A 25,007-nucleotide genomic window follows, 5' to 3' on the forward strand; every position below is an offset into this window, starting at 1 on the left:
TTCATAATGTTTTCTTAGGATGATGAAATAGAAAGTGAAGCAAAAAAAGAATCACTTTCTCCTGGAAAATTAAAACTAACTTTTGAAGAACTGGAGCGACAAAGACAAGAAAACCGAAAGAAGCAAGCTGAAGAGGAAGCAAGGAAACGTTTAGAAGAAGAGAAGCGTGCTTTTGAAGAAGCAAGGCGGCAAATGGTAAATCTACATATTTAAACCTTACAATTAATATTAATGAAGTTAGCTGGCTTTAGATAAGGTTCATTACTATAAATTCAAAGAGATTTTACATATAGAAGGGCTGATTTTCCAGTTGTATACACATTTCATATATAAAATATGTCTAGGCCAGGCATGGTGGCTCACGCCTGTAATTCCCAGCACTTTGGGAGGCCAAGATGGGTAGATCACCTGAGGTTGGGAGTTTGAAACCAGCCTGGGCAACATTGTGAAATCCCATCTCTACTAAAAGTACAAAAATTAGCTGGCTGTGTTGGCACACACCTGTAATCCCAGCTACTTGGGAGGCTAAGGCACGAGAATCACTTGAACCCAGGCGATGGAGGTTGCAGTGAGCCAAGATTGCACCACTGCACTCCAGCCTGGATAACAAAGTGAGACTGTCTCAAAAAAAAAAATCCATACTGTTTTCCAGTTTCCACTCTGGGGCATTTTACCCAATATGCTTTAAATTTTTATTTTTATAAATTGTTATTAATATATACGTTTGCAAAATAATTACTCAATGAACCTGGTTTCCTTCATCTGTTAGTTCAGTCTGCAGTGTGCTTAGTGACATGGATGCAGGACTGATTATAAGTGTAAACTTGTCCTCAGCAGTCCGGTTTTTCAACTGTTTGAACATACCAGAATAACAGTTTACAGTGGAATATGCAGTTTGCCCTATTAAGTGTATGTGTGGCCAGGCGCGGTGGCTCAAGCCTGTAATCCCAGCACTTTGGGAGGCCGAGACGGGCAGATCACGAGGTCAGGAGATCGAGACCATCCTGGCTAACACGGTGAAACCCCATCTCTACTAAAAAAAACAAAAAACTAGCCGGGCGACGTGGCGGGCGCCTGTAGTCCCAGCTACTCGGGAGGCTGAGGCAGGAGAATGGTATAAACCCAGGAGGCGGAGCTTGCAGTGAGCTGAGATCCGGCCACTGCACTCCAGCCTGGGCGGCAGAGCGAGACTCCATCTAAAATAAAATAAAATAAAATAAAAATAAAAATAAGTGTATGTGTGTATGTATTTGTGTGCATGCCTGTGTGTGTGTGTGTGTGTGTGTGTGTGTGTGTGTGTAGTGTGGCGGTTAAGAGCATGGATTGTGGAGCCGGATTGTCTAGATTCAGATATCAGCCATTTACTAACTGTGTTACCATGGACAACTGTTTTAATCTCTCACTGTGTTAATTAATTAAATCTCTCTCTTAGTTTCTTGGTTTTTTTTTTTTTTTTGAGACAGAGTCTCGCTCTGTTGCCCGGGCTGGAGTTCAGTGGCCGGAACTCAGCTCACTGCAAGCTCCGCCTCCTGGGTTTACGCCATTCTCCTGCCTCAGCCTCCGGAGTAGCTGGAACTACAGGCGCCCGCCACCTCGCCCGGCTAGTTTTTTTTGTATTTTTTAGTAGAGACGGGGTTTCACAGTGTTAGCCAGGATGGTCTCGATCTCCTGACCTTGTGATCCGCCCGACTCGGCCTCCCAAAGTGCTGGGATTACAGGCTTGAGCCACCGCGCCCGGCAGTTTCTTGGTTTTGAAAACGGTAAAAATGAAAGCGCCTACTTCTTTTTTTTTTAACTTCCACAATGACTTGGATTTTTTTAAATGCCTATTTCTTAAATGGTTAAATGAGTTAATATCTAGGAAGCACTTAAAATGGTGTTTGTTACATATACAGTAGTTCTTCGAAAATGTTAACTATTATTATGGTATTAATAGATTTATCAATAAAAAGTAAAATTGAAATAAGAATACACTGATTCATTTTAAGATTTAAAAATGGGCCAGGCATGGTGGCTCATGCCTGTAATCTCAGCACTTTGGGAGGCTGAGGCAGGCAGATCCCTTGAGCTCAGGAGTTTGAGACCAGCCTGAGCAACATGTGGAAACCATGTTTCTACAAAAACAAATACAAAAATTAGTCAGGTGTAGTGGCACAGACCTGTAGTCCAAGCTCCCCGGGTGCTGAGGTGAGAGGATTGCTTGAGCCTGGGAAATCAAGGCTACAGTGAACTATGAATGAGCCACTGGACTCCAGCCTGGGTGACAGAGTGAGACCCTGTCTCAAAAAAAAAAAAAAAAGGATCTAAAAATGGAATATTTGTAATTTCAAAGTTACAGAAATTTCTTGATCAGCTTTCTTGAATGATGTTCTAGTAATTATATATATAAAAATTTAATTTTCTAGACATTTATTTGAAAATGTTATTACTCAGGGCTGGGTGCGGTGGCTCAAGCCTGTAATCCCAGCACTTTGGGAGGCCGAGACGGGCGGATCACGAGGTCAGGAGATCAAGACCATCCTGGCTAACACAGTGAAACCCCGTCTCTACTAAAAAAATACAAAAAAAAAAAAAAAAAAAAACTAGCCGGGCGAGGTGGCGGGGCGCCTGTAGTCCCAGCTACTTGGGAGGCTGAGGCAGGAGAGTGGCGTGAACCCAGGAGGCGGAGCTTGCAGTGAGCTGAGATCCGGCCACTGCACTCCAGCCTGGGCGACAGAGCAAGACTCCGTCTCAAAAAAAAAAAAAAAAAAAAAAAAGAAAAAAGAAAATGTTATTACTCTTGGGTACAGCTGCATAGTATCTACATATTTTAGATATTTCTGGTGGTCAACTTAATAAAGAAATAGTATTAAATAATAATGCATTTCAATGGATATTATAGTAAATTTAATAATAAATTAAAACTTTAATGATAAAATCATAAAGCTGGAATTTTACATAAAATAGTTCTAGATAATAATCTTTCATCTGATTAGTATAAGGCACCATAGCTCACAGTAAAAAAAAAAAAAAACTACAAAAATTACAAAATGAGAACCTTATTTTACTACCAAAGAGATTCTGTGTAGATATACTTGAACCCCAATGATAGCACACACATACACATTTTATATTTGTTCTGGGAAAGTTAATACTCAACAGTAACCCCTCACTGCAGCCTCAACCTACTGGGCCCAAGGGGTCCTCCCACCTCAGCTTCTCAAGTAGCTGGGACTACGGGCACAGACCACCACAATGGCTATAAAGTGTTTTTTGGTTTTTAGTAGAGACGAGGTCTTGCTCTGTTGCCCAGGCTGGTCTTGAACTCCTGGGCTCAAGCGATCCTCCTGCCTCCTAAAGTTCTGGAATTACAGGCATGAGCCGCCACAACACCCGGCTAAAAATGTTTTAGTTTTTTTTTTCTTTTTTCTTTTTTTTTTTTTTTTGAGGCGGAGTCTTGCTCTGTCACCCAGGCTGGAGCGCAGTGGCCGGATCTCAGCTCACTGCAAGCTCCGCCTCCCGGGTTTACGCCATTCTCCTGCCTCAGCCTCCCGAGTAGCTGGGACTACAGGCGCCAGCCACCTCGCCCGGCTAGTTTTTTGTATTTTTTTTTTAGTAGAGACGGGGTTTCGCTGTGTTACCCAGGATGGTCTCGATCTTCTGACCTCGTGATCCGCCCGTCTCGGCCTCCCAAAGTGCTGGGATTACAGGCTTGAGCCACCGCGCCCAGCCAAAATGTTTTAAATATTCAAATTTATCTACAGAAATTTGACTTTCTTGAGAAGCTTTATTTAACCTGAGTACATCTTTATATGGAATTTCTCCAAACTTGAATATTTTATCATATAAGACATTAAAAAGGAAGGGGATTTTGGTCAAGTATATTAAGGGCATTCAAACAGTCCTATGTGAAGTGGCTAATTCTGTGCCTTTTGATTGATAATTCATTCCTTTTTCTGATGAATCTCAATTATTAGTAATGAATTGTTTATTTTGTTAGGTAAATGAAGAAGAGGAAAAACAAGACACAGCAAAAAGTTTTAAAGGGTACCGCCCTGGTAAACTCAAACTCAGTTTTGAAGAAATAGAAAGGCAAAGAAGAGAAGATGAAAAAAGGAAAGCAGAAGAAGAAGCCAGACGGAGAATAGAGGAAGAAAAGAAGGCATTTGCTGAAGCAAGGAGAAACATGGTAAGACAGAAGCTAACTGGAGAATGCTATTAGAATTCACCTTTGAGAATATATTAATAGAATCATTAGACTTTAGAGAATACCCTATTATTTCTGGAATCTGTGCGAAGAGTAGAAATGGCAAATGTATTTTGAAGTCTCCCAACTGGTGGAATAACACCAGTTGATTGAAGGTGTTTGCCTTCAGTTTAGTGTTCAGAAGATTCTGATTTAAATTGCCATGCTTGGCACAAAGGATGGAATATTATTTCCCTTCTCTGGAAGACATGTTTTCCAGAACTAAGTATCCAAGGAAGAAGAAGAAGTAGGGAGTTTCCTCCCCTAACTTTTCCTTTCTTCCTCTCCATTCTTTCCCCACCTCCTTCCCACACTCCCTTTTACCCTCCTTCATTCCTTTATTTCCTTCCTTTCCTTCTTTATTTTTAGTTTTCATCCCACCCACTATATATTAAGTGACCTGAGTCATTTAATCAGAATTATTTCTCTCTCCAAAATGCTCACTCATCACTCCTGGAAATTGATACCTAACTTAACTGTTACAAGGTTATGACTGTACTTCCTATACCAGTTTTATGTTTGTACAATGTACAGTTATCTGACAAACAATTTTCAAGCAATTTGAGACTTGAGCCCTGCATCTCCTTCTTGATACATTGTAATTGGCTTTGGTAATATCATAAGCTGGTTTTCTTCCTCAATATAGGTGAGCATCAGACACATATGTCCAAGTGTTTATTTGGCTTTATCGCCCACACAGATACTCAAATCAGAAACTTGGAAGCCTGAAACACTTCTATCTTCTTATTCATGCCTGATGTTCAACCAGTCACTAAGTCTCATTTATTCTGCCTCCTAAATCACTCTAAAATCTGTCAGTTTTCCCCCCATTTTCCACTGCCACTACTATAATCCAAGTTACTGTTACAATTTGCCTGGGACCAACTCCTAATTAACTTGTTATCTTACCTGTAACCAATTCTTTCCTGTAAGGCCAGGAGTGATCTTTAAAAAGAAAGAAATTTTGATTGTGTTTTGTTACTGTTTTGCTTAATATGTTCACACTTTTCTTAAGTAAAAATCCAAAAACTTCTAAAACAAATTTCTTTATAGTCTTGCTCTTGTATATTGCTCCCGTTTCATTTCTTGATTCTTCCTTAATCTGCTCTTTGTTCCAAATATGCTAAATTTGTTTGTATTTCTTCAAAGTGAGACTCTCTCAGCCTTCATACTGTCTGAAAGATGTCCCTCACTCCTTTCCCTATGCTCTCCTAATTCCAATTCATAACTTTCCATTTCCTCTGGAAAGCCTTTCCTGATAATAAGCACCTTCTTCCATGAATTCTTATAGCATTTAGTACTCTTCTATCATAGCGCTAATCATGTATTGTTATCACGTATGGCTGTCTTTTCTACTCCATGAGGCCAAGACTGTTCCTCAAACATGTGGCACAATGCCTAGCATAACAGACCTCCAGTAAATGTTGATGGAACAAGTGATATTGAAATCTTGTGTGCAGTAGGTAATCCCTGATTCATAAATGGTTTCTACATAGAAATCCTACAGACGTTGTGAATGCACTTAATTTTTGGAGAATAAGCAGGTTTAGAAGCGGTAGAAGAGAAGTAACTGTGAAGATTACAAGACCTAGTCCTCGGGGCAGATATGTAGGCCAAAACTGCATTTTTACCATGATTCACTAGTGGAAAAAAATGCAGGGGAGAAAACTGCATTAAAACAAAACCAAGTTTCCTAAACACATTTCTAAAGAGAAGAGAGAAAAACTTCCTTTTACATTTATATTGTTTTCTTATCCACAAATAAGTATTGTAATTTATCCAGGAGTAAGTATTGTGATTTCATACTATAGCTTAGCTCATGCATATATAAAATTTAAAAATTACAGGCAGTCTTTGAATTGTAAACCACTTAAACATCATTTCTGAGTTGAAATAGTTCTGTGGTAAAGCCTGGATTGCCTTGATAAAACTTGGAGCAAATGAATAATACCCCTTGTCTTGTTCTCCTATGTCTATTTCAACCACAGGGTCACAGTTTAGGCCAGAGGGTTATGTTATACCATGCCTGGTCTATAATCTTTTTTTTTTTTTTTTTTTTTTTTGAGATGGAGTCTCGCTCTGTCACCCAGGCTGGAGTGCAATGGTGTGATCTCAGCTCACTGCAACTTCCACCTCCCGGGTTCAAGTGATTCTCTTGCCTTAGCCTCCCCAGTAGATGGGATTACAGGCACCCACCACCACACCCGGCTAATTTTTGTATTTTTAGTAGAGATGGGGTTTCACCATGTTGGTCAGTCTGCTCTCGAACTCCTGACTTCACGATCCACCTGCCTTGGCCTCCCAAAGGGCTGGGATTACAGGCGTGAGCCACTGTGCCTGGCCTATAATCTTATTAGAAAGATTTTGAAGTTTGAATCCCAGCTTTGCCACATAGTATTTGTGATGACTTTAGACAATTACTTTTCAGTGCCTCAGTTTCCTTGTCTGTAAAATGAGGATATTAGTAACTACTTCATAGGGTTATAGGATTTAATAAATTAATACATGTAAAGTGCTTATAACTGTACTTGGCAGCTCTCAGTATCATCTATTATTATTTCTTTAAAATTAGCCTTGGCTGGGCGCGGTGGCTCAAGCGGCCGGGCGCGGTGGCTTAAGCCTGTAATCCCAGCACTTTGGGAGGCCGAGACGGGCGGATCACGGGGTCAGGAGATCGAGACCATCCTGGCTAACACGGTGAAACCCCGTCTCTACTAAAAAATACAAAAAACTAGCCGGGCAAGGTGGCGGCGCCTGTAGTCCCAGCTACTCGGGAGGCTGAGGCAGGAGAATGGCGTGAACCCTGGGAGGCGGAGCTTGCAGTGAGCTGAGATCTGGCCACTGCACTCCAGCCTGGGTGACAGAGCGAGACTCCATCTCAAAAAAAAAAAAAAAAAAAATTAGCCTTACAGCAAATAAACAATAAACTCATAGCACTAAGAATGATTTTTGCCATGAAGAGATAATGACGGGTTATCTAATTCATTCAGACAAAATCATGATTAACTTAAACGCTTTAATTACCAAATTGGAGAGCCGTTTTAATCCAATTAAAAATGTTCTCAAATTAGGAAATCTTAATGTCTAATTCAAAGTACTCATGGTATGAATAAAGTATTTTTTGTCTTCATTGTGATGGAGAATAGATGGTTACCATTTCCTGGTAACCTGATACTTACAAAATACCTCAGTCTTACATTTTCCAATAATTCTTCCCATTTATTTATTTATTTATTTATTTATTTATTTATTTATTTATTTATTTTTGAACACTGTGTTGAGACTTTCTTGTTTACTGTTAAGTCCCCTTGTTTTTTGTTCAGTGTGAAACCTGTTTAAGAAATCTGGCTGGGCACGGTGGCTCACGCCTGCAATCTCAGCACTTTGGGAGGCCAGGGTGGGCAGATCACCTCAGGTCAGGAGTTCAAGACCAGCCTGACCAACATGGAGAAACCCTGTCTACTAAAAATACAAAATTAGCTGGGTGTGGTGGTGCATGCCTGTAATCCCAGCTACTCAGGAGGCTGAAGCAGGAGAATTGCTTGAATCTGGGAGGCGGAGGTTGCGGTGAGCCAAGATCACACCATTGCACTCCAGCCTGGGCAATAAGATTGAAACTCTGTCTCAAAAAACAAAAACCAAAATTAAAAACAAACAGTAAAGAAATTCCAGTTTCTTCAAGAAATAGTCCCTTTTTAGTATGTATAATTCTGGCCAGAGTGATAAAAGAATTATTTTAAATAGGTAGTAGATGATGACTCCCCAGAGATGTATAAGACAATCTCTCAAGAATCTCTTACACCGGGAAAACTGGAAATTAATTTTGAAGAATTATTAAAACAAAAAATGGAAGAAGAAAAACGACGAACAGAGGAAGAACGGAAGCATAAACTAGAAATGGAGAAACAAGAATTTGAACAACTGAGACAGGAAATGGGAGAGGTAAGATTTTAAGAAGTATCTATTTATATTACCCATATTTATTAGCTAAATATTTTACTTATATCACCTTATAATAACTTTGTATTATTATTCACCTTTAGGATAGTCGACATACTACTATGAGGCGCTTACATGGTACAGGCGTCTGCACAATTATGTGTACTTTCTAGTCTGCTTTAACTACTCCTTCCTTGCTAGTTTAATAAAAAAGTATCGAAGTTTGCAAGGGACTGAGCTATTACTATTTATTTATATTTATAGTTCATAGATATGCATATATTCAATACATATATATAGACTATACAGTGCCAGCTTCATGGGCATGCACCTTGTGCACTCACAAGACTCCATGTTCAGAAGGCCCTGCATTTGGGGTTTAATGTTGAGGTTGCTGTCTTGAAATTCTTTTTTGTGGTGTGAACATGGCTCACTGCAGCATCGACCTCCCGTGCTTAAGTGATCCTCATGTCTCAGCCTTCTGTGTAGCTGGGACTTTAGGTGCATGCAGCACCATGTCTGGCTAATTTTTAATTTTTTTTTTTTCTTTTTTTGAGATGGAGTCTTGCTCTGTCGCCCAGGCTGGAGTGCAATGGCACGATCTCGGTTCATTGCACCCTCCACCTCCCAGGTTCAAGCAATTCTCCTGCCTCAGCCTCTCGAGTGGCTGGGATTACAGGCATGTGCCACGATGCCTGGCTAATTTTTGTTATTTTTAGTAGAGACGAGTTTCACCATGTTGGCCAGGCTGATCTCGAACTCCTGACTTCAGGTGATCCGCCCACCTTGGCCTCCCAAAGTGCTGGGATTACAGGTGTGAGCCACTGTGCCCAGCACTTTTTTGGTTTTGTTTTGTTTTGTTTTGTTTTGTTTTTGAGACGGATTATCGCTCTGTCGCCCAGGATGGAGTGTAGTGGCGCGATCTTGGCTCACTGCAAGCTCCGCCTCCCGGATTCCCCTGCCCCAGCCTCTGGAGTAGCTGGGACTACAGGCGCCTGCCACCAGGCCCGGCTAATTTTTTGTAATTTTTGGTATTGATGGCGTTTCCCCGTGTTAGCCAGGATGGTCTCGATCTCCTGACCTCGTGATCCACCTGCCTCAGCTTCCCAAAGTGCTGGAATTACATGCGTGAGCCGGGCCTTATTTTCTCTCTCTCTAAAGATGGGGTGATCGCACTTTGTTGCCCAGGCTGGTCTCCAACTCCTGGCAAGCGATCCTCCCACCGGAGCCTCCCACAGTTCTGGGATTACAGGCATTAGCCATCATGCCCAGCCACTGTCTTGAAATTCTTAATTTTACCTTTGAATTTGTGTGTTGTATATAAGTGAAAGCTGATTGGACGATGAAGCATGCCCTTTATAGCTTTTGCTTACTAGAGCTTCACGCCGCCTTCCTGCCTCCCTGGAATGGGTTTTCTTTTCTTTTCTTTTCTTTTTTTTTTTTTTTTGAGACGGAGTCTTGCTCTGTCGCCCAGGCGGGAGTGCAGTGGCCGGATCTCAGCTCACTGCAAGCTCTGCCTCCCGGGTTCAGGCCTGGAATGGGTTTTCATCAGCCTCCTTCCCCAGGCCCTGCCTAACTTTCTTCCCTCTTGGGACTCTGCCGCTATCCCTCTGGGTGGCCCGGGTTGCGTGGGCAGCAGAAGAGAAAGGTAGAATTGGGGCCTGTATTCACCATCAGCCTTGGTCCCTGCCAGGGGCCAGGACACACACATGAACAGGATCGGGGTCTAACATGTAGCCTCATGACTTGGACTGGCAATGCTATGGCATGTTTGGCAGGCACCTTGGTGGGGTCCTCTCACCAACTTATGACCTAGGAACCGAGTGAGTTCCTACACAGAAGTTGCAATCTCTTGGAAGGTGCCCGTTTTTTATGGGTTGGGGCAGTGGGCACGTGGGAAGGGAAGTTTTACTTCTCTGCCCCAGGTGTGGCTGGCAAATTATCTAGCGGACCCTGAGAATATAAATATAAATGTATAAATAAATACCAGGAATGTGCTGTAGGAAAATATTCCAAGGTCTAGGTTTCTTATGAGTCGTGTATTTTCACCCCACATAGTCTAAAAAGTGGAAATAGTATAAAGGAACGTTTTCTCTTACCCCTTGGTTGAGTCAAGAAATTAAGCTTCATGTCATAACATCCCAGACTGTGACACCCTCTGCCTCCACCTTTTAAAACTCTGCCTAGAACTTTAGGTCTTCTCCAGGAAAAGTATACCAGGAATACCTGTAGTATTTTACTATTCCATATGGTGGTATTAGAGTTTGATAAATATTACAAAGGACTAGTAATAATAAATTGTGGAAAGTCAGGGGAAAGAAATCTGAACAAAAGAACAAGATGGGCCGGGCATGGTGGCGCACGCCTGTAATCCCAGCACGTTGGGAGGCTGAGGCGGGTAGATCACGAGGTCAGGAGATCGAGACCATCCCGGCTAACATGGTAAAAACCCGTCTCAATTAAAAAAATACAAAAAATTAGCCGGGCCTGGTGGCAGACGCCTGTGGTCTCAGCTATTCGGGAGGCTGAGGCAGGAGAATGGTGTGAACCTGGGAGGCGCAACTTGAGTGAGCCGAGATTGCACCACTGCACTCCAGCCTCGGCCTCCCAAAGTGCTGGGATTACAGGCATGAGCCACTGCACCGGGCCTACTGTTCTTTCAATTATTTTTTTGCCTTCCCCTAACAAAGACCTTCCTGCAACTCCTAGGAAAAGCTAATTTTGTCATGAATATTTTAGTTTTAGCAGGTTATCAAGGGATATCAGAGGATTTTAACCATATTCCCTGATGCGAATAGTATTTTAAGTAGAATGTTTTCAATAATGCCTTAAATTTGTAGCACCATTTTGAGTTAGTAAATTTGGACACTGCATTTAGAGAAGAGGTTAAGCTGTATTTTTGGTTTCAAATAAGAAATAGTGCATATATTTTGGATGGTTTATTGTACAAACTAGTATGCTGATATTCAATTTTTTTTTTTTTGAGTCATGCATGGTGACATGTGACTGTAGTCCCAGCTCCTTGGGAAGCTAAGGCAGGAGGATTGCTTAAACACAGGAATTCAAGGCCAGCCTGGGCAACATAATGAGACTCTTTCTAAAACGGCAGCAAAAAACTTATTTTTATTTTTATTTTTATTTTAAGGAAGAGGAAGAAAATGAAACATTTGGAATGAGCAGAGAATATGAAGAATTGATCAAATTAAAAAGGAGTGGCTCTATTCAAGCTAAAAACCTAAAAAGCAAGTTTGAAAAAATTGGACAGTTGTCTGAAAAAGAAATACAGAAAAAAATAGAAGAAGAGCGAGCAAGAAGGAGAGCAATTGACCTTGAAATTAAAGAGCGAGAAGCAGAAAATTTTCATGAGGTATATTACCCTTATATTTAACATAGTTATGATACAGTAATAATAACAAATTTAACAGAAGTAAGACTGGCTTTGAAATAAGTTTTAGTACTTAAAATTAATCATGGTGTATACAGTAATCTGGGAAGTAAATAGCAAAAACACATGTAGATCTTAGACTCTGAAAGACGAGCACTGTTTCAAAATCACCTTTATCAGTGTTAAAACCTATAGTGAATGTCAAATGGTTCACTCTAGCAAAAATGTTCAAAAGTATTTTTTGGCTGGGCATGGTGGCTCATGCCTATAATCCTAGCACTTTGGGAGGCCAAGAAGGGAGGATCACATGATCCAGGAGTTCTAGGCTAGCCTGGGCAACATAGTGAAACCCCATCTCTACAAAAAAATTATACAACTAAAACAATGTTTTTTGGCATATGTTTTAGTTGAGTCAGTAGAACCAGTGTATATTCAAGTTAAACTCCAGATTATTAACACTTTATTTTTTAGATGAAACCCATAAAGTCTAATACTTGCTCAAAGTTACAGCAGTAATTCAGTGTGGAAGAGCCTAAATGAGAATTTTGATGACATGAATTTGAATTACCTTCAAACATAAAATAAAGAGGCAATCAGTGACCTGTAATATCCCTTCTAGCTTAAGGACTATTTCTGTGATTATGAATACTGGTTTAAATCAGATCTAGAAATTTTTTTTCTGCCAGCATTCCTATCCTATAATGTTTAACAGAATTTAATCTATATTCTAGAAATATATTTTGATCAAGTATTTAGCTAGCAAAACAGGTATGGGAATTTGGGAGCGCCTTCAGAGGAGACTGAATAAAAGGACAGAACAAAGAAACTGTATGCCAATTATTGGAACTATAAGCAATTCATTATTATTGAGGCATGCACGAGTGCAAAGGACAGCAAAAGATAATGAAGATGCAAGCGTAATTGAGATGATGATGGAGTCTTAGATGCCATGTGAAGGAATTTTTTTTTTTTCTTTTTTTGAGACGGAGTCTCGCTCTGTCGCCTAGGCTGGAGTGCAGTGGCCTGGATCTCAGCTCACTGCAAGCTCCGCCTCCCGGGTTTACGCCATTCTCCAGCCTCAGCCTCCCGAGTAGCCGGGACTACAGGCGTCCGCCACCTCACCCGGCTAGTTTTTTGTATTTTTTAGTAGAGACGGGGTTTCACCGTATTAGCCAGGATGGTCTCGATCTCCTGACCTCGTGATCCACCCGTCTCGGCCTCCCAAAGTGCTGGGATTACAGGCTTGAGCCACCGAGCCCAGCAGGAATTCTTAAAACATGGATATTGGCAGGGCACAGTGGCTCACACTTGTAGTCCCAGCACTTTGGGAGGCCGAGGTGGGTGTGTCACTTGAGTCATTTCAAGGCCAGCCTGGGCAACATGGCAAAACCGTATCTGTACAAAAAACACAAAAAAATTATCCGAGCATGGTGATGTATGCCTGTAGTTTCAGCTACTTGGGAGGCTGAGGTGGGAGGATTGATTGAGCCTGGGTAGTTGAGGCTGTAGTGGACTGTGATTGCACCACTGCACTCCAGCCTGGGTGTCAGAGCAAGACCCTGTCTCTAAAACAATGAAGCATGGATATTGTCAGACAGATATTGTCTATATAGCTAGATCATGCTGAAGCTATGTGGTCTTAGATACATACATTAAAAAATCATTCGAGGCCAGGCGCGGTAGCTCACGCCTGTAATCCCAAGCACTTAGGGAGGCCAAGGAAGGTGGATCACCTGAGGTCAGGAGTTCAAGACCAGCCTGGCCAACATTGTGAAAGAAACCCTCTCTACAAAAATACAAAAATTAGCTGGGCATAATGATGGGTGCCTATAATCCCAGCTACTAGGGAGGCTGAGGCAGGAGTATGGCTTGAATCCGGGAGGTGGAGATTGCAGTGAGCCGAAACTGCACCACTGCACTCCAGCCTTGGCGACAGAGTGAGACTCCATCTCAAATAAATAAATAATTTGAATGACTACTATGTTCCTGCTTTGGACACAAGACATCAGTAACCCAACTTACAGTCCCTGTTCATATACTGTTTAGAATCTAATAGATGCATTGGGGCTCGGGAGGGGTGGAAAACAATTATCAGGTGGTTAACAAATGAAAGCTATGAAGATTAATAAAGCAGAGAAATAAGAGTATATGTTACTGTTTTGTACAGGGTGGTCAGAGAAGGCCTGAGGATTTGAACTAGGGCTGGGATGGAAAGGACAAATAAGTATGCAGGAGTCAAAACTGGCAGGACTTGGGGATGGTGATGGAGAGGAAGAAAGAGGAAGGAATAGTGAGAGTATATAGTAAAAATATGGGAAACCAGACTAGTTTGGAAGAGGCTCCATAAGCTATTTGAGACAAATGGAGATGCTGTGAAACATCAACTAATTTGAAATGCACCTAAGTTTGTGTGACATACAAGCCTAAGGCCTGGGTTAGTTGTAGATAAACCTTTTCATCATTGCCAAAAGCAAACACCATTTCTATTTTTTAACATCTAAAAAATTTTGAACATTTTTAACATGTTGGATCTGTTGTTTTGGGGATATATACGTGGATATAACATGCCTTGAAGAGAGAAGTTCAGTCTATGGCCGGGCGCGGTGGCTCAAACCTGTAATCCCAGCACTTTGGGAGGCCGAGGCAGGTGGATCACCAGGTCAGGAGATTGAGACCATCCTGGCCAACATGGTGAAACCCCATCTCTACTAAAAATACAAAAATTAGGTGGGCAGTGGTGGCACGGGTCTGTAGTCCCAGCTACTCAGAAGGCTGAGTTGAGACTGCACCCCAGCCTGGGGATAGAGCGAGACTCCGTCTCAAAAAAAAAAAAAAAAAAAAAAAAATTTAGTCTAATGACGTATGACTGAAGAAAATTCTCATTGTTGTAAGTATATAATAGAAGTTATTACAGAATCAAACTAGGTGGAGTCCATATACCTAGGATATGTTTAACAGGGCCAAGGTGACATTTAAGCTGAGTGTGAAGGCTGAATAAAAGTTACAGGTAAAGAGGAGAGGCATTCCAGATAGAGGAGAAGCCTTTCAGATTAACTCAGAGGTTGTAAAAATGTATTTGGGGAATGGAAGACAGGTTCAAAGGACTACAAGGCAAGTTCACAGAATAAGTGATAGGATACAAAGTTGTAAAAATAAGTTGTGGCTAGTTAATGAAGGTCTCTTTAAATCTTGCAGGCACTATGATCTGGGAAACAATGTTAATAACTCTTTAGGTCAGAGTAATGAAATATTTAGGTTTATGCAAGAATTCTGGGACTATGGAGGATGAACTGGAAGACAGGCATGAAGTTGGGGCCAAGGGAGAAAAACAGACCTAATTAACAAAACTAGGTTAGACTCTAGTATGGATAGAAGTTAAACAGACAAAAAAGGATTACAGGTTGCTTTTTGGGCAGTTGGTTGCGGAGGGGGCTATCATTACTTCAGGATAACTAGATGATGCTATAAAGAAATGAGGTCTGAGGAGTTGGGGTGAATAGTTTTGGCATGTAAAGTTTGAGCGATATTTGGATAAGGTAAAGGCAGTCTAACAAAGGTCCTGAACTAAGGTGAGAGGCAAGCAGATTCTAACTTTTATGGATAGCAACGGAAAGTACAAGTAGATAAAGCTGCTTAGACAGTTAATTGTTGAAAGTGAATTAAACTCTGGAGAACATCAACATTTAGTGGATTAATGGCCCAAGATCAGTATTTATAGGTGTAACATGGAAGGTAAAGAAAAGTTCAATCAGCATGCACTTACTTCCTTTTGTTACCGGTAGTGAAACTTTAGCAGTCATACCTATACCTACAAAATGTGTAGGTAAGAAAAACAAAAATAAGGTAAGTGACTTCTTGTTTTATTGCTGTTACTCTAGTATACATGGATGTGATATTAGGACATGGCTGAAATTTTATACCCCATCAGAATATCCGTTGTCTGGAGGACAATGAAGTCCCTCCTATCATACCTTTCTGGGTTAAAGGTGATTGAACTCATTATTTAAAAACTGGTTAACGGCTGAGCGTGGTGGCTTATGCCTGTAATTCCCAGCACTTCAGGAGGCTGACGCGGGTGGATCACCTGAGGTCAGGAGTTCGAGACCAGCCTGGCCAACATGGTGAAATACTGTCTCTACTAAAAATACAAAAATTAGCTGGACGTGGTGGCAGACGCCTATAATCCCAGCTACACAGGAGGCTGAGGCAGGAGAACAGCTTGAACCCGGGAGGCGGGGGTTGCAGTGAGCCAAGATCATGCCACTGCACTCCAGCCTGGGTGACAGAGCGAGAAATATCAATGTTCAGTGTGTCTTCAAAATGTTTATATTCTGTCAAGGCTCAACTCATTTATATAACCTTACCTAATCAGAGAATTCCATCCCAGCTCCTGTAGCACTTAAACATGTACCCCTCATTTGGTACTAAAATGCCTTATATAACGTTTGAATTTCTAGAGTTTCTAATAAAGTCTACTCCAAAATTATCTTATGCCCCATTGTATCTCAAGGAAAATACACTAACTGCTGACTTTAACATTCATGGGCTGAGAGCACCAATGCCCTATAAAGAATGTACCTACAGAGTTCCATTTATATTACTCTCTGATTTCTTTCCCAGAAACATGTTTTAACCTGGCTTTTTAGGAGCTCAAGAAAAGTTGACAACTGTACTTGAAGGACTGCTCATAAATTTTCAGCTCAAGAGAAATTATTTTACTTACTCAAATTTATTTTTTTTTTCTTTTTTTTTTTTTTGAGACGGAGTCTCGCTCTAGCCCAGGCTGGATGGAGTGCAGTGGCCGGATCTCGGCTCACTGCAAGCTCCGCCTCCTGGGTTTATGCCATTCTCCTGCCTCAGCCTCCGGAGTAGCTGGGACTACAGGCGCCCGCCACCTCGCCCGGCTAGTTTTTTTTGTATTTGTTAGTAGAGACGGGGTTTCACCATGTTAGCCAGGATGGTCTCGATCTCCTGACCTCGTGATCCGCCCGTCTCGGCCTCCCAAAGTGCTGGGATTACAGGCTTGAGCCACTGCGCCCGGCCACTCAAATTTATTTTCTAAATGCAGGTTTGAGGCAGCTAAATGAATAGTTATGAATTTGCACAAACAGGCCAAAATCTGAAAGGCAAGTTATTAACGGGGAGGGACTCAGAATAGCAATTTTTGTACCTGCTGAAATATTCCATCTTAAAGGTTCATTTGGTAAACAACAAAAAAGTGTATACTGTGAACAAAGAGGTCCTTTTTAAGTCTCAGAAGTCTGTTCAGATAAAACTACAGTAAGCAAATCATGGTTTAACATGTATTTTTCTTAGTCTTTCATATATATATATTTTTTTTAAAAAAGCTATTCATTCATTCATTAGCAACAACCATAGTCAGGCATTATATTTATCAACTGAAGGTAAACAATGGCACAAAAAAGAATCGACGCATCAGGTAGCAGGCTGTCTGATGTCCCATGATTTTCCAACATCAAATAAAAAATATAATGCAGAGCCAGAAAAACGATCCAACTTTTTTAACCTCCTACTCCTTACATCAGAAATGAGATAGGTACGAGGTATGACGTGTGAGGTGCAACACCTTAAACTGAAGTGAAACACCCGAACCAAGATTTTTCTTTTATAGGCAATTAAACTAGCACTTGTTTCAAATTTCCCTTTAGTTGGATGTGGCAACCTGGAGCAATTTCTTCATAGTACTATGAAATATAAATGGTGAGATTTCCAACTAGATCCACAAATGCCTAGTTAGAAACCAAAAGTCAACTACAACTGAAGTACTTTAGAAACCATGAATTAACTACCCACATTAACCCCACTCCACCAAAACTGCTCTAAAAGACCTTATCATTACCAAATTATTATTTTCCTAAACACACTGACAGTTGAGACTCTGCTCTTAAATCACTCCCTTATTACCATGGATTCCAACTCACCCCTCAGATGACATAAACATATTTTACTTAGTGATTCCCCCATGTTTCAGTCATTGCCTCTTTCAACAGTTGTCTCTATTAGTTGTAAACACTCTTTCCCTGCCATTTCACCATTAATACATTATTTGGATGGAATTCACAGGGACGTAGTTCTAAGAAGGGTAAAGAAGGAAAATCATTAAGTGAGAAAGAACAGATTTTCTCCTATTATGTAGTAGGGAATGGTATGGACTTACGGGAATCAGGGGTGTATTTTTAACAATTATTTAGAATGTATAGTATTCCGACCTTTTTCAATTAAGTGCTATCAAAACCAAGCAGAGTTGGTAGGACAGATGGGCTAGGATCCCAGTGATATTATTGTCCCAATGTCCCAGTGACATTCGGAGAAAAAGACTATAACTAAGAGAATGCTTCATTAAATATACCTATCACTTTTCCTGAACTGGGGAGTCAGAAAAAATCTGAATGTCTGCAGTGCAGCCAAAATATGCATTACAAACATGTTAATCATCTTGTGCTTCTAAGCAACAACTTTAGAAACTTGGTTTTTAGAAGGCAAGCAATTGTTAATCTTGGCCCACTTTCTTGCAGGAAGATGATGTTGATGTTAGGCCTGCAAGAAAAAGCGAGGCTCCATTTACTCACAAAGTGAATATGAAAGCTAGATTTGAACAAATGGCTAAGGCAAGAGAAGAAGAAGAACAAAGAAGAATTGAAGAACAAAAGTTACTACGCATGCAGTTTGAACAAAGGGAAATTGATGCAGCACTACAAAAGGTACCAGGCTTACATATCCTTTATTTTCCAAAGATGCCCTCTTAAAACCCAGTTTTATAATTAGGTGGGTTAAAAAAAATGTTTTAATAGCTTTCTTTCAAGTCACTGGAATGTACTGTTAAGTACACTTTGTAGTAGGCATACTTTTATGTTCTTAAAAAACAAATTTCACTTCAAAATTGTTACTAAATAGCTGCCCTGAAAATACTATATTATAAATGCCAACCTGAATCCATTTATTTTAATATAGAAAAGAGAAGAGGAGGAGGAGGAAGAAGGCAGCATCATGAATGGCTCCACTACTGAAGATGAAGAGCAAACCAGATCAGGAGCTCCATGGTTCAAGAAGCCTCTTAAAAACACGTCAGTTGTAGACAGTGAGCCAGTCAGATTTACTGTTAAAGTAACAGGAGAACCCAAACCAGAAATTACATGGTGGTTTGAAGGAGAAATATTGCAGGATGGAGAAGATTATCAATATATTGAAAGGGGAGAAACTTACTGCCTTTACTTACCAGAAACTTTCCCAGAAGATGGAGGAGAGTATATGTGTAAAGCAGTCAACAATAAAGGATCTGCAGCTAGTACCTGTATTCTTACCATTGAAAGTAAGAATTAATCACTTTTTATCTTTTATTCTATTAATTTTTTTTTTTTTTCCTTAAAATCACTTTTCTTCTTCTCTTTTTTAGCTGATGACTACTAGCTCCCCTTCCCTCTCCTTGGAACTTTCTCTTTCACTCCAGCTTTCTTACTACATCCATCTTTTCTGTGGTGGGGCCAAAAAAGGAAACCAGGAGTGCCACTATGTTGACTTCTTATTCCTTTTCATAACAGTCTTCAAAACACAGCTCATCTAAAGAATGCCTTCTTCTTTTCCAAATAAGCATCAGATTTATCGCCTATTATGCAGTAACAGTCAATAAAATGTACTTAATGGGGGGATTAATTATTCTGTCAGAACCTATTATAAAGGCTGTGTATTTCCCATAGACGTTTACAGCAACTATGTTAAACACACACACACACACACCCCTAAGTAGAATACATTATTTTGCATGAAGGAATGGCATTTCTGAGCTTTTTACACCTAAAATTAGGCTGAAATAGCTGAGATAATTAATTTGGAACCTATCAATTTGAGTGGACTTTTTCTTTAGTAGTATACCATTTTGGTGGTTGTTTCAAAGTCTTTCTGAAGCAGATATATTGGGATTGGAGCGGGGTGGGGAAAAGTGTCACTCCTTTTAGAGGAAAAGGGGAGGAGCATGGAGAAAAACAAAAATTAAAGGACTTTTAAGAAAGACTGCCTATACAGTGTTGAGTGTTGAGGATATTAAACATGTTATTTTTCGAACGTAATATATAATTAAATTTATAAAGCAAATTTATGTGATCTTGCCTGAGCAAATTATATTTTAATAAAAAAACTTTGTATTAATAGTTCACCGAAGAGAAAACACTTTCAACATAGCTGAAGGTTTCAAGATCTAAGTGTATCAGACTTAGGGAAAAAGTGGAACAACCTTCAATTTAAAATTCTAGTCTTTAAAATGAGTTTGTAAATAATTAGCTATTATGTTCTATTAAGTTGTTTTATATTTTAATTTTCTGGAAGACAATTTTATTTTACAATGTGAACCCAAATAAAGTAACTTCTGTATTTAAAAGTCTTTCTGTATTTTAAAAAGACTTGCGCAACCAGATGGTACCCCTTTATCATTAGAACTTTTTAAAAATCATCTTTTCTTACAGTAAACATTAAAAAAAACCCAGTCAAGTAGAAAATTTTACCAAGTAATATATGTATAAAAAAACACAAAGCACTCCCTTATAATATTCATCAATGTACATTTATTGAGGAAACCATAATGAATACAAAATTACAGCTAACATGTGACCTTTTACATACAATGTCATTAAAGCAAACTCTAAACCACAGTTTGTAAAGTATTCAATTTACCTCAAGTCCAAGCTGCATCTCCCTAAGACACTGTTCCCATCACAGTAGCCATTTTAAGCCAATCTTCTTTTTACACACGGGTAGTTTCTGTAGAGAACATTTTTCTCAGGACGAAAATGCATCGAGCATGCATAAGAAAAAATATATATATATGCGCAAATACATTTAAGAGTTTCTATAGGGGTATCACTGAAGAAAATAAAACCCTGGGATTTGCTTATTAAAAGCACCAATTTAAAAAATCCCTCAAAAGCTTATATTGTGACAAGAAAAATGAAGTCACTAACTCAACAAAAAATAAGGTTATTTTCAGAACCAAAATTATCTTTAATTAGGTATTGTTAAAATGCATTTTAAAGTGAGGCAGAGTTTGCAGAAAATAACAAGACATCCTCACTGATTAGTAAACTCTACATCATTATTCTACACAACAGATAACTTTCTAAGTAGAGCTGATTTTACTGGCAGAGTATTCAAACAAAATGCTATCACTTCTGAATTACTCCCCTTTCCCTCTGAAGGTACTCTGCTATTCCTACCCAAACCCACCCTTATGAATTAACTACCAAGATAATTTGTTTAAAAGATATATTTTACAATGTTTATAAACAACTAGTATTAAATTACTAGTTTTAGTATTAAAACCATTTTTTATATTAAAAAATAAAACTATACTTCTCATTTCTAAAAGAAACATCAAACCATAGAATTCTAAGTATCACCACACTAAGCTGTCTTAAAAAAAACTAAAAACATGGTCAAATTTTTGTTTAAGTGCTAAATAAGTCAGTTCAATTTCAATCTAAACTATACATTGTTACTAACACTAATATCCAATGCATTCAAATCAACTGGCTCACCTTTTCTGCTTTCCATTTATTTCAGATTTAAGACCAGCGTCATTTAAAATAATGCTTATATTATCAGTGAAGGCTTATGGTAATGAATAAAAGAATTCTCATGAGACAGAAACAGTGCCCCAATATCTATTATCATTCATCTATCTATATTTTTGTTTAATAAAAATGCAATCTACAACTAACCAAAACTCGACAGGCTCTCAAGTTTCAATGAGTCCCTTTATATTTACATACCTATCATTGACTATTAAAACATAACATACACATAAATGTGGTGTAGTAACTATGTAACTTAAGAAATTTAACAGTTCATGGAACATTTAAGATCAAGTGAATAGCACTTTAAAATGAAAAGTGATCAAAAGCAGGTACATTACACCCTATACCATATTATGTATGGGAATACATTTCATATTTCTCAATTATGATTTGCCAATTTTACCTTCTACATTGAGCCCTTCTATGGTCCATGCTCATCGGCTCACCAATGGCATACACTCAAAGGATTCCTCTTTATGGGTAACTATCTCAGGACCTGATTTTATGAGCTATGATTTGGTGCTTGCAGCATCTTCAGCACTGTGTGTGAAAATGAAGGCAGTATTTTTGAATATTTTTCTTTGTTGCAGAGATAAGCAGGAGTTTTAAAAGGATCAGCACATTTTAGAAATTGAATAAACAAAACTGATAAGATGCTGCTTTCATACATTCATCTTAACTCAAAATATGTACCAGTTAAAATCATCTATAAAAACACACAAACATTTTAAACTGGCAAAAAAATTAAATAAATGCAGCGTCAGTTATTAAAATATTATTAAATCAGAAAAATACTGATTGCTACAGATTATGAAAGGTTATTTGCTGTACTGTTAACATTTCACTGATGCACATGCCTTTTATCAAAACATACTGCCTTATAACTTTTTCCTTTTTCAGCATATAAATTTTGTCTAAGAAAAAAATCATAATAAAATTGTAACCCATAATATCCTTACTGAATTACTATAGTTTAAGAAAAAAATTAAGAAATTATAGTTTGGGAGGGCAAAGAAATTTTCTGTCCATCATATAAAACAGATTGTGAAGGCTGTTGAAGTTTCTAAACAAGTGATTTCCTAAATCTTGAAAACTGTGTAATTGTCCTTTCTTAATCTTAACACTTCTATATTTGGGGAAAAAATACAAAAAGATTTGGATGTAGATCAATTACTGCAGCAATCTACTCATCATTTTCTTGTCTTAATAAAAAAAAAAAAGTAAAATAAAAAACATTACCCAGAAATGTAAACAGTTGCTTTAACAACTTACAGACTTTCCACTAAGATGGTAGCATAAAATAACAAAATACATTTTGGGGAAGCAGTAGCAGATTGCCTTTGAATACACAACCACAAAAACCTCACAGGGACAACATTAATGTACTGAAATATTTATTTATATATGTCCTTAGGTTGTGCTTACCTGGTGCTTTTTGCAGCAGAACCTAAGGTGGAAGGTCTGGGAAGGCACTGTGAAGTATAAATAATTGCACTGTTTGCAATTAATAAAGATTTTAAACCTTAAATGAATCAAAATCAACAGCCTCCAATTTGTGAGTTATGATACTGAATTCAACTGAACCACTTCTTCAGTTCAATTAATAAATGCACCACTTTCCTAAAAGGTCATCTATAAAACAGTATCATGCAAAATACTGCAATTGCTCACGTCAATACCCTACTCTTAAAGATAACAAATAGCTAACTCCTTAACTATTAAACTTCAAACTAGAACTATATATCCAGATCTAAATAAGGGTAAGGGAAGTCACTCTAGGTTATATAAAACAATCAAAAACATTTCAAAATATCTATAATGAACTGTACTGCTATTTCCATCCTGTAGGTAATCTCAACATTTATGTCCTTGTACCTCTTCCTTTAAAGTATATTCAAAACAACAAATGGTGCTCCCCACCAATGACAAAATATATATTTATGAAATGTGTTAAAATTGCTACATTGCTCATTATTTGCAAACTGAAATTCCCTTCTGTCTGATACATTTCAAGACTTTCATATTAAATATAGAATATATGCATATTTTACACTGAAAAACAATATTTCAGGAGCACCAGTGAATAATACTATTCAACTTTGTTAAGTATCAGTTTTCTTTAGCTATAGCTAAAGCATATAAAAAATACTTACCCATTAAGCTCACTTTAAAAAAAATACAGAACTATGTATTATTCTATGTTAAATTAAGAAGCAGTTATGGTTTTCCAAGATATCAGCACTGTATTCCAACATAATATTCACACAAAGTATGGCATTTGCATTATGTGGAACATTGACAAAAAGATACTGTTGCAGTTCATCAATTTGTCATTCTGATGTACTTACAGTGCAATGCTCCTTGAAGGAACACAATCAAGGATGATACACAGCACAGTCCTCCTCACCCCTACAGAGCTAGTTCTATACTGGCTGGATCAAACCTGCACTTCAACAGACAATGGCAAGACAGACTGTATTTGCATGTAGTCTAATATATTAATATGCAAAGAGCCAACAAATATGCAAAGAGTAAAACAATGGATTTCAACAAAATATCAGAACTTCAGCATGAGTGTTAAAGAGTAATAAAATGACTTCAAGTACATAAAAAAATTAAGTTGATTCAATGATTGGACTTGTGCATTTACAAAACAAAGCTTATCTATACTGCTTAAAGGCAAAAAAAAAAAAAGCTTGAACGTTTCCATACCCCATTTATGTTTCAATGGCAGATGCAATGTAGCTATACTTTTTGCACACTATTCACTTTTCTATCCTAAATTTAGAAAGAAACACACTATTATATACATTGAAAGAGTTGCTTTACATGGAAAAAAAACTGTTCTTATTAGACTACTCATATTCACTATCTGAAAACTGTTTAAAATTAGTTATGCCGAAACAGTCTTGGAAATCAATTATTATCAAATTAAGAACAGAAAGGTTAACTGTTATAGCAGCAGTACAGGTCTGAAACAGTGGTCATGTATAAAAAGGAAATTTCACTGTTAATGCAATGGAAGTATGCCAGAAAATCATTGTACACACATGCAGTTTTTAATCAAACAGAAGGAAAAAAAATGAAGATACCAGGATTACTTGTGCTGAAAGAGCCAAATACAATAAATGGAAAAGATCCTCCAATCTACCACTATACTGCAAGGGGGGAAAAACATGCCAGTGTTTAAAAACTCAATATTTCATGGGGAAAGCTTATATATTTGTGTATATGTATCTTAATTTATCATTGCTAAGAAATTATGAATCCTTTAAATACCCACATATCCAACTTACCGACACAGGAGGTTTCATATCATTTATTGTAAAGCACAAAACAGGCATTTTAAAAGTGAAAGTATACATTGAAAAAGTACATTTATATCACAAAGCATCAACCACATAATTGCAAATACATTTGCTGGAATGTGTACATCTACACTAAATACTAAAAACAAACCAATTTTCATTTCTACACAGAAATATTAACCTCCTATCAGTAGTGATAGATATTTTGTACATTTGCAAAAAAAAAAAAAAAAAAAAACAAAAAAAAAAACACTATTTTAAACCAAAAACAAAATTAAGATCTTCATCAAGTCGTCTGCATCCATATATTTAACAAAGGTTTTTTTCCCCCACACAATGAAGCAAATACTGTATTGTCCACTTCTTATTATTGGCCCTGTGCAGAAGAGATACATAAGAAATACACAAAAAGTTAAAGAAAATCCTTGAAATGGAGCTAATTCAGGAGTGAATCCTTTAAGAAAGAAAAACTGGTTAATATAAATGGTGGTAGCTTCTTGCATGATTTGCAAATCCCTGGGGGAAGAAAATTTATTTTTAAAATCAAAGGCATTGCAGAAATATTC

General features: G+C 38.3%; 2 protein-coding genes across 18 annotated transcripts in view; one reads left to right on the plus strand and one right to left on the minus strand.

The window, feature by feature from the left end:
- The window catches only part of NEXN (nexilin F-actin binding protein), a 55,691-nt gene extending 35,750 nt beyond the window's left edge, over positions 1-19,941 (plus strand). For 6 of the 10 annotated variants that reach the window (XM_010380662.2, XM_030913679.1, XM_030913682.1 and 3 more), the window contains 7 exons: positions 19-195; positions 3,980-4,168; positions 7,970-8,167; positions 11,310-11,531; positions 18,086-18,271; positions 18,522-18,879; positions 18,964-19,284. In XM_010380662.2, the coding sequence (XP_010378964.2) occupies positions 19-195; positions 3,980-4,168; positions 7,970-8,167; positions 11,310-11,531; positions 18,086-18,271; positions 18,522-18,879; positions 18,964-18,977 (1,344 nt within the window). In that variant the 3' untranslated portion in view covers positions 18,978-19,284. Of the gene's footprint in view, positions 1-18; positions 196-3,979; positions 4,169-7,969; positions 8,168-11,309; positions 11,532-18,085; positions 18,272-18,521 lie in introns of all 10 variants that reach the window. The other 4 variants (XM_010380664.2, XM_030913686.1, XM_010380663.2 and 1 more) reach the window with 2 other exon arrangements.
- A 164-nt stretch (positions 19,942-20,105) lies between these two features.
- The window catches only part of FUBP1 (far upstream element binding protein 1), a 40,877-nt gene continuing 35,975 nt past the window's right edge, over positions 20,106-25,007 (minus strand). For 3 of the 8 annotated variants that reach the window (XM_010380661.2, XM_030913687.1, XM_010380659.2), the window contains one exon: positions 20,106-24,817. In XM_010380661.2, the coding sequence (XP_010378963.1) occupies positions 24,809-24,817 (9 nt within the window). In that variant the 3' untranslated portion in view covers positions 20,106-24,808. The remainder of the gene's footprint in view (positions 24,818-25,007) is intronic. The other 5 variants (XR_004052261.1, XR_004052259.1, XR_004052260.1 and 2 more) reach the window with 5 other exon arrangements.

This window comes from Rhinopithecus roxellana, chromosome 12, assembly GCF_007565055.1.
Source record: "Rhinopithecus roxellana isolate Shanxi Qingling chromosome 12, ASM756505v1, whole genome shotgun sequence".
Lineage (NCBI taxonomy): Eukaryota > Metazoa > Chordata > Mammalia > Primates > Cercopithecidae > Rhinopithecus > Rhinopithecus roxellana.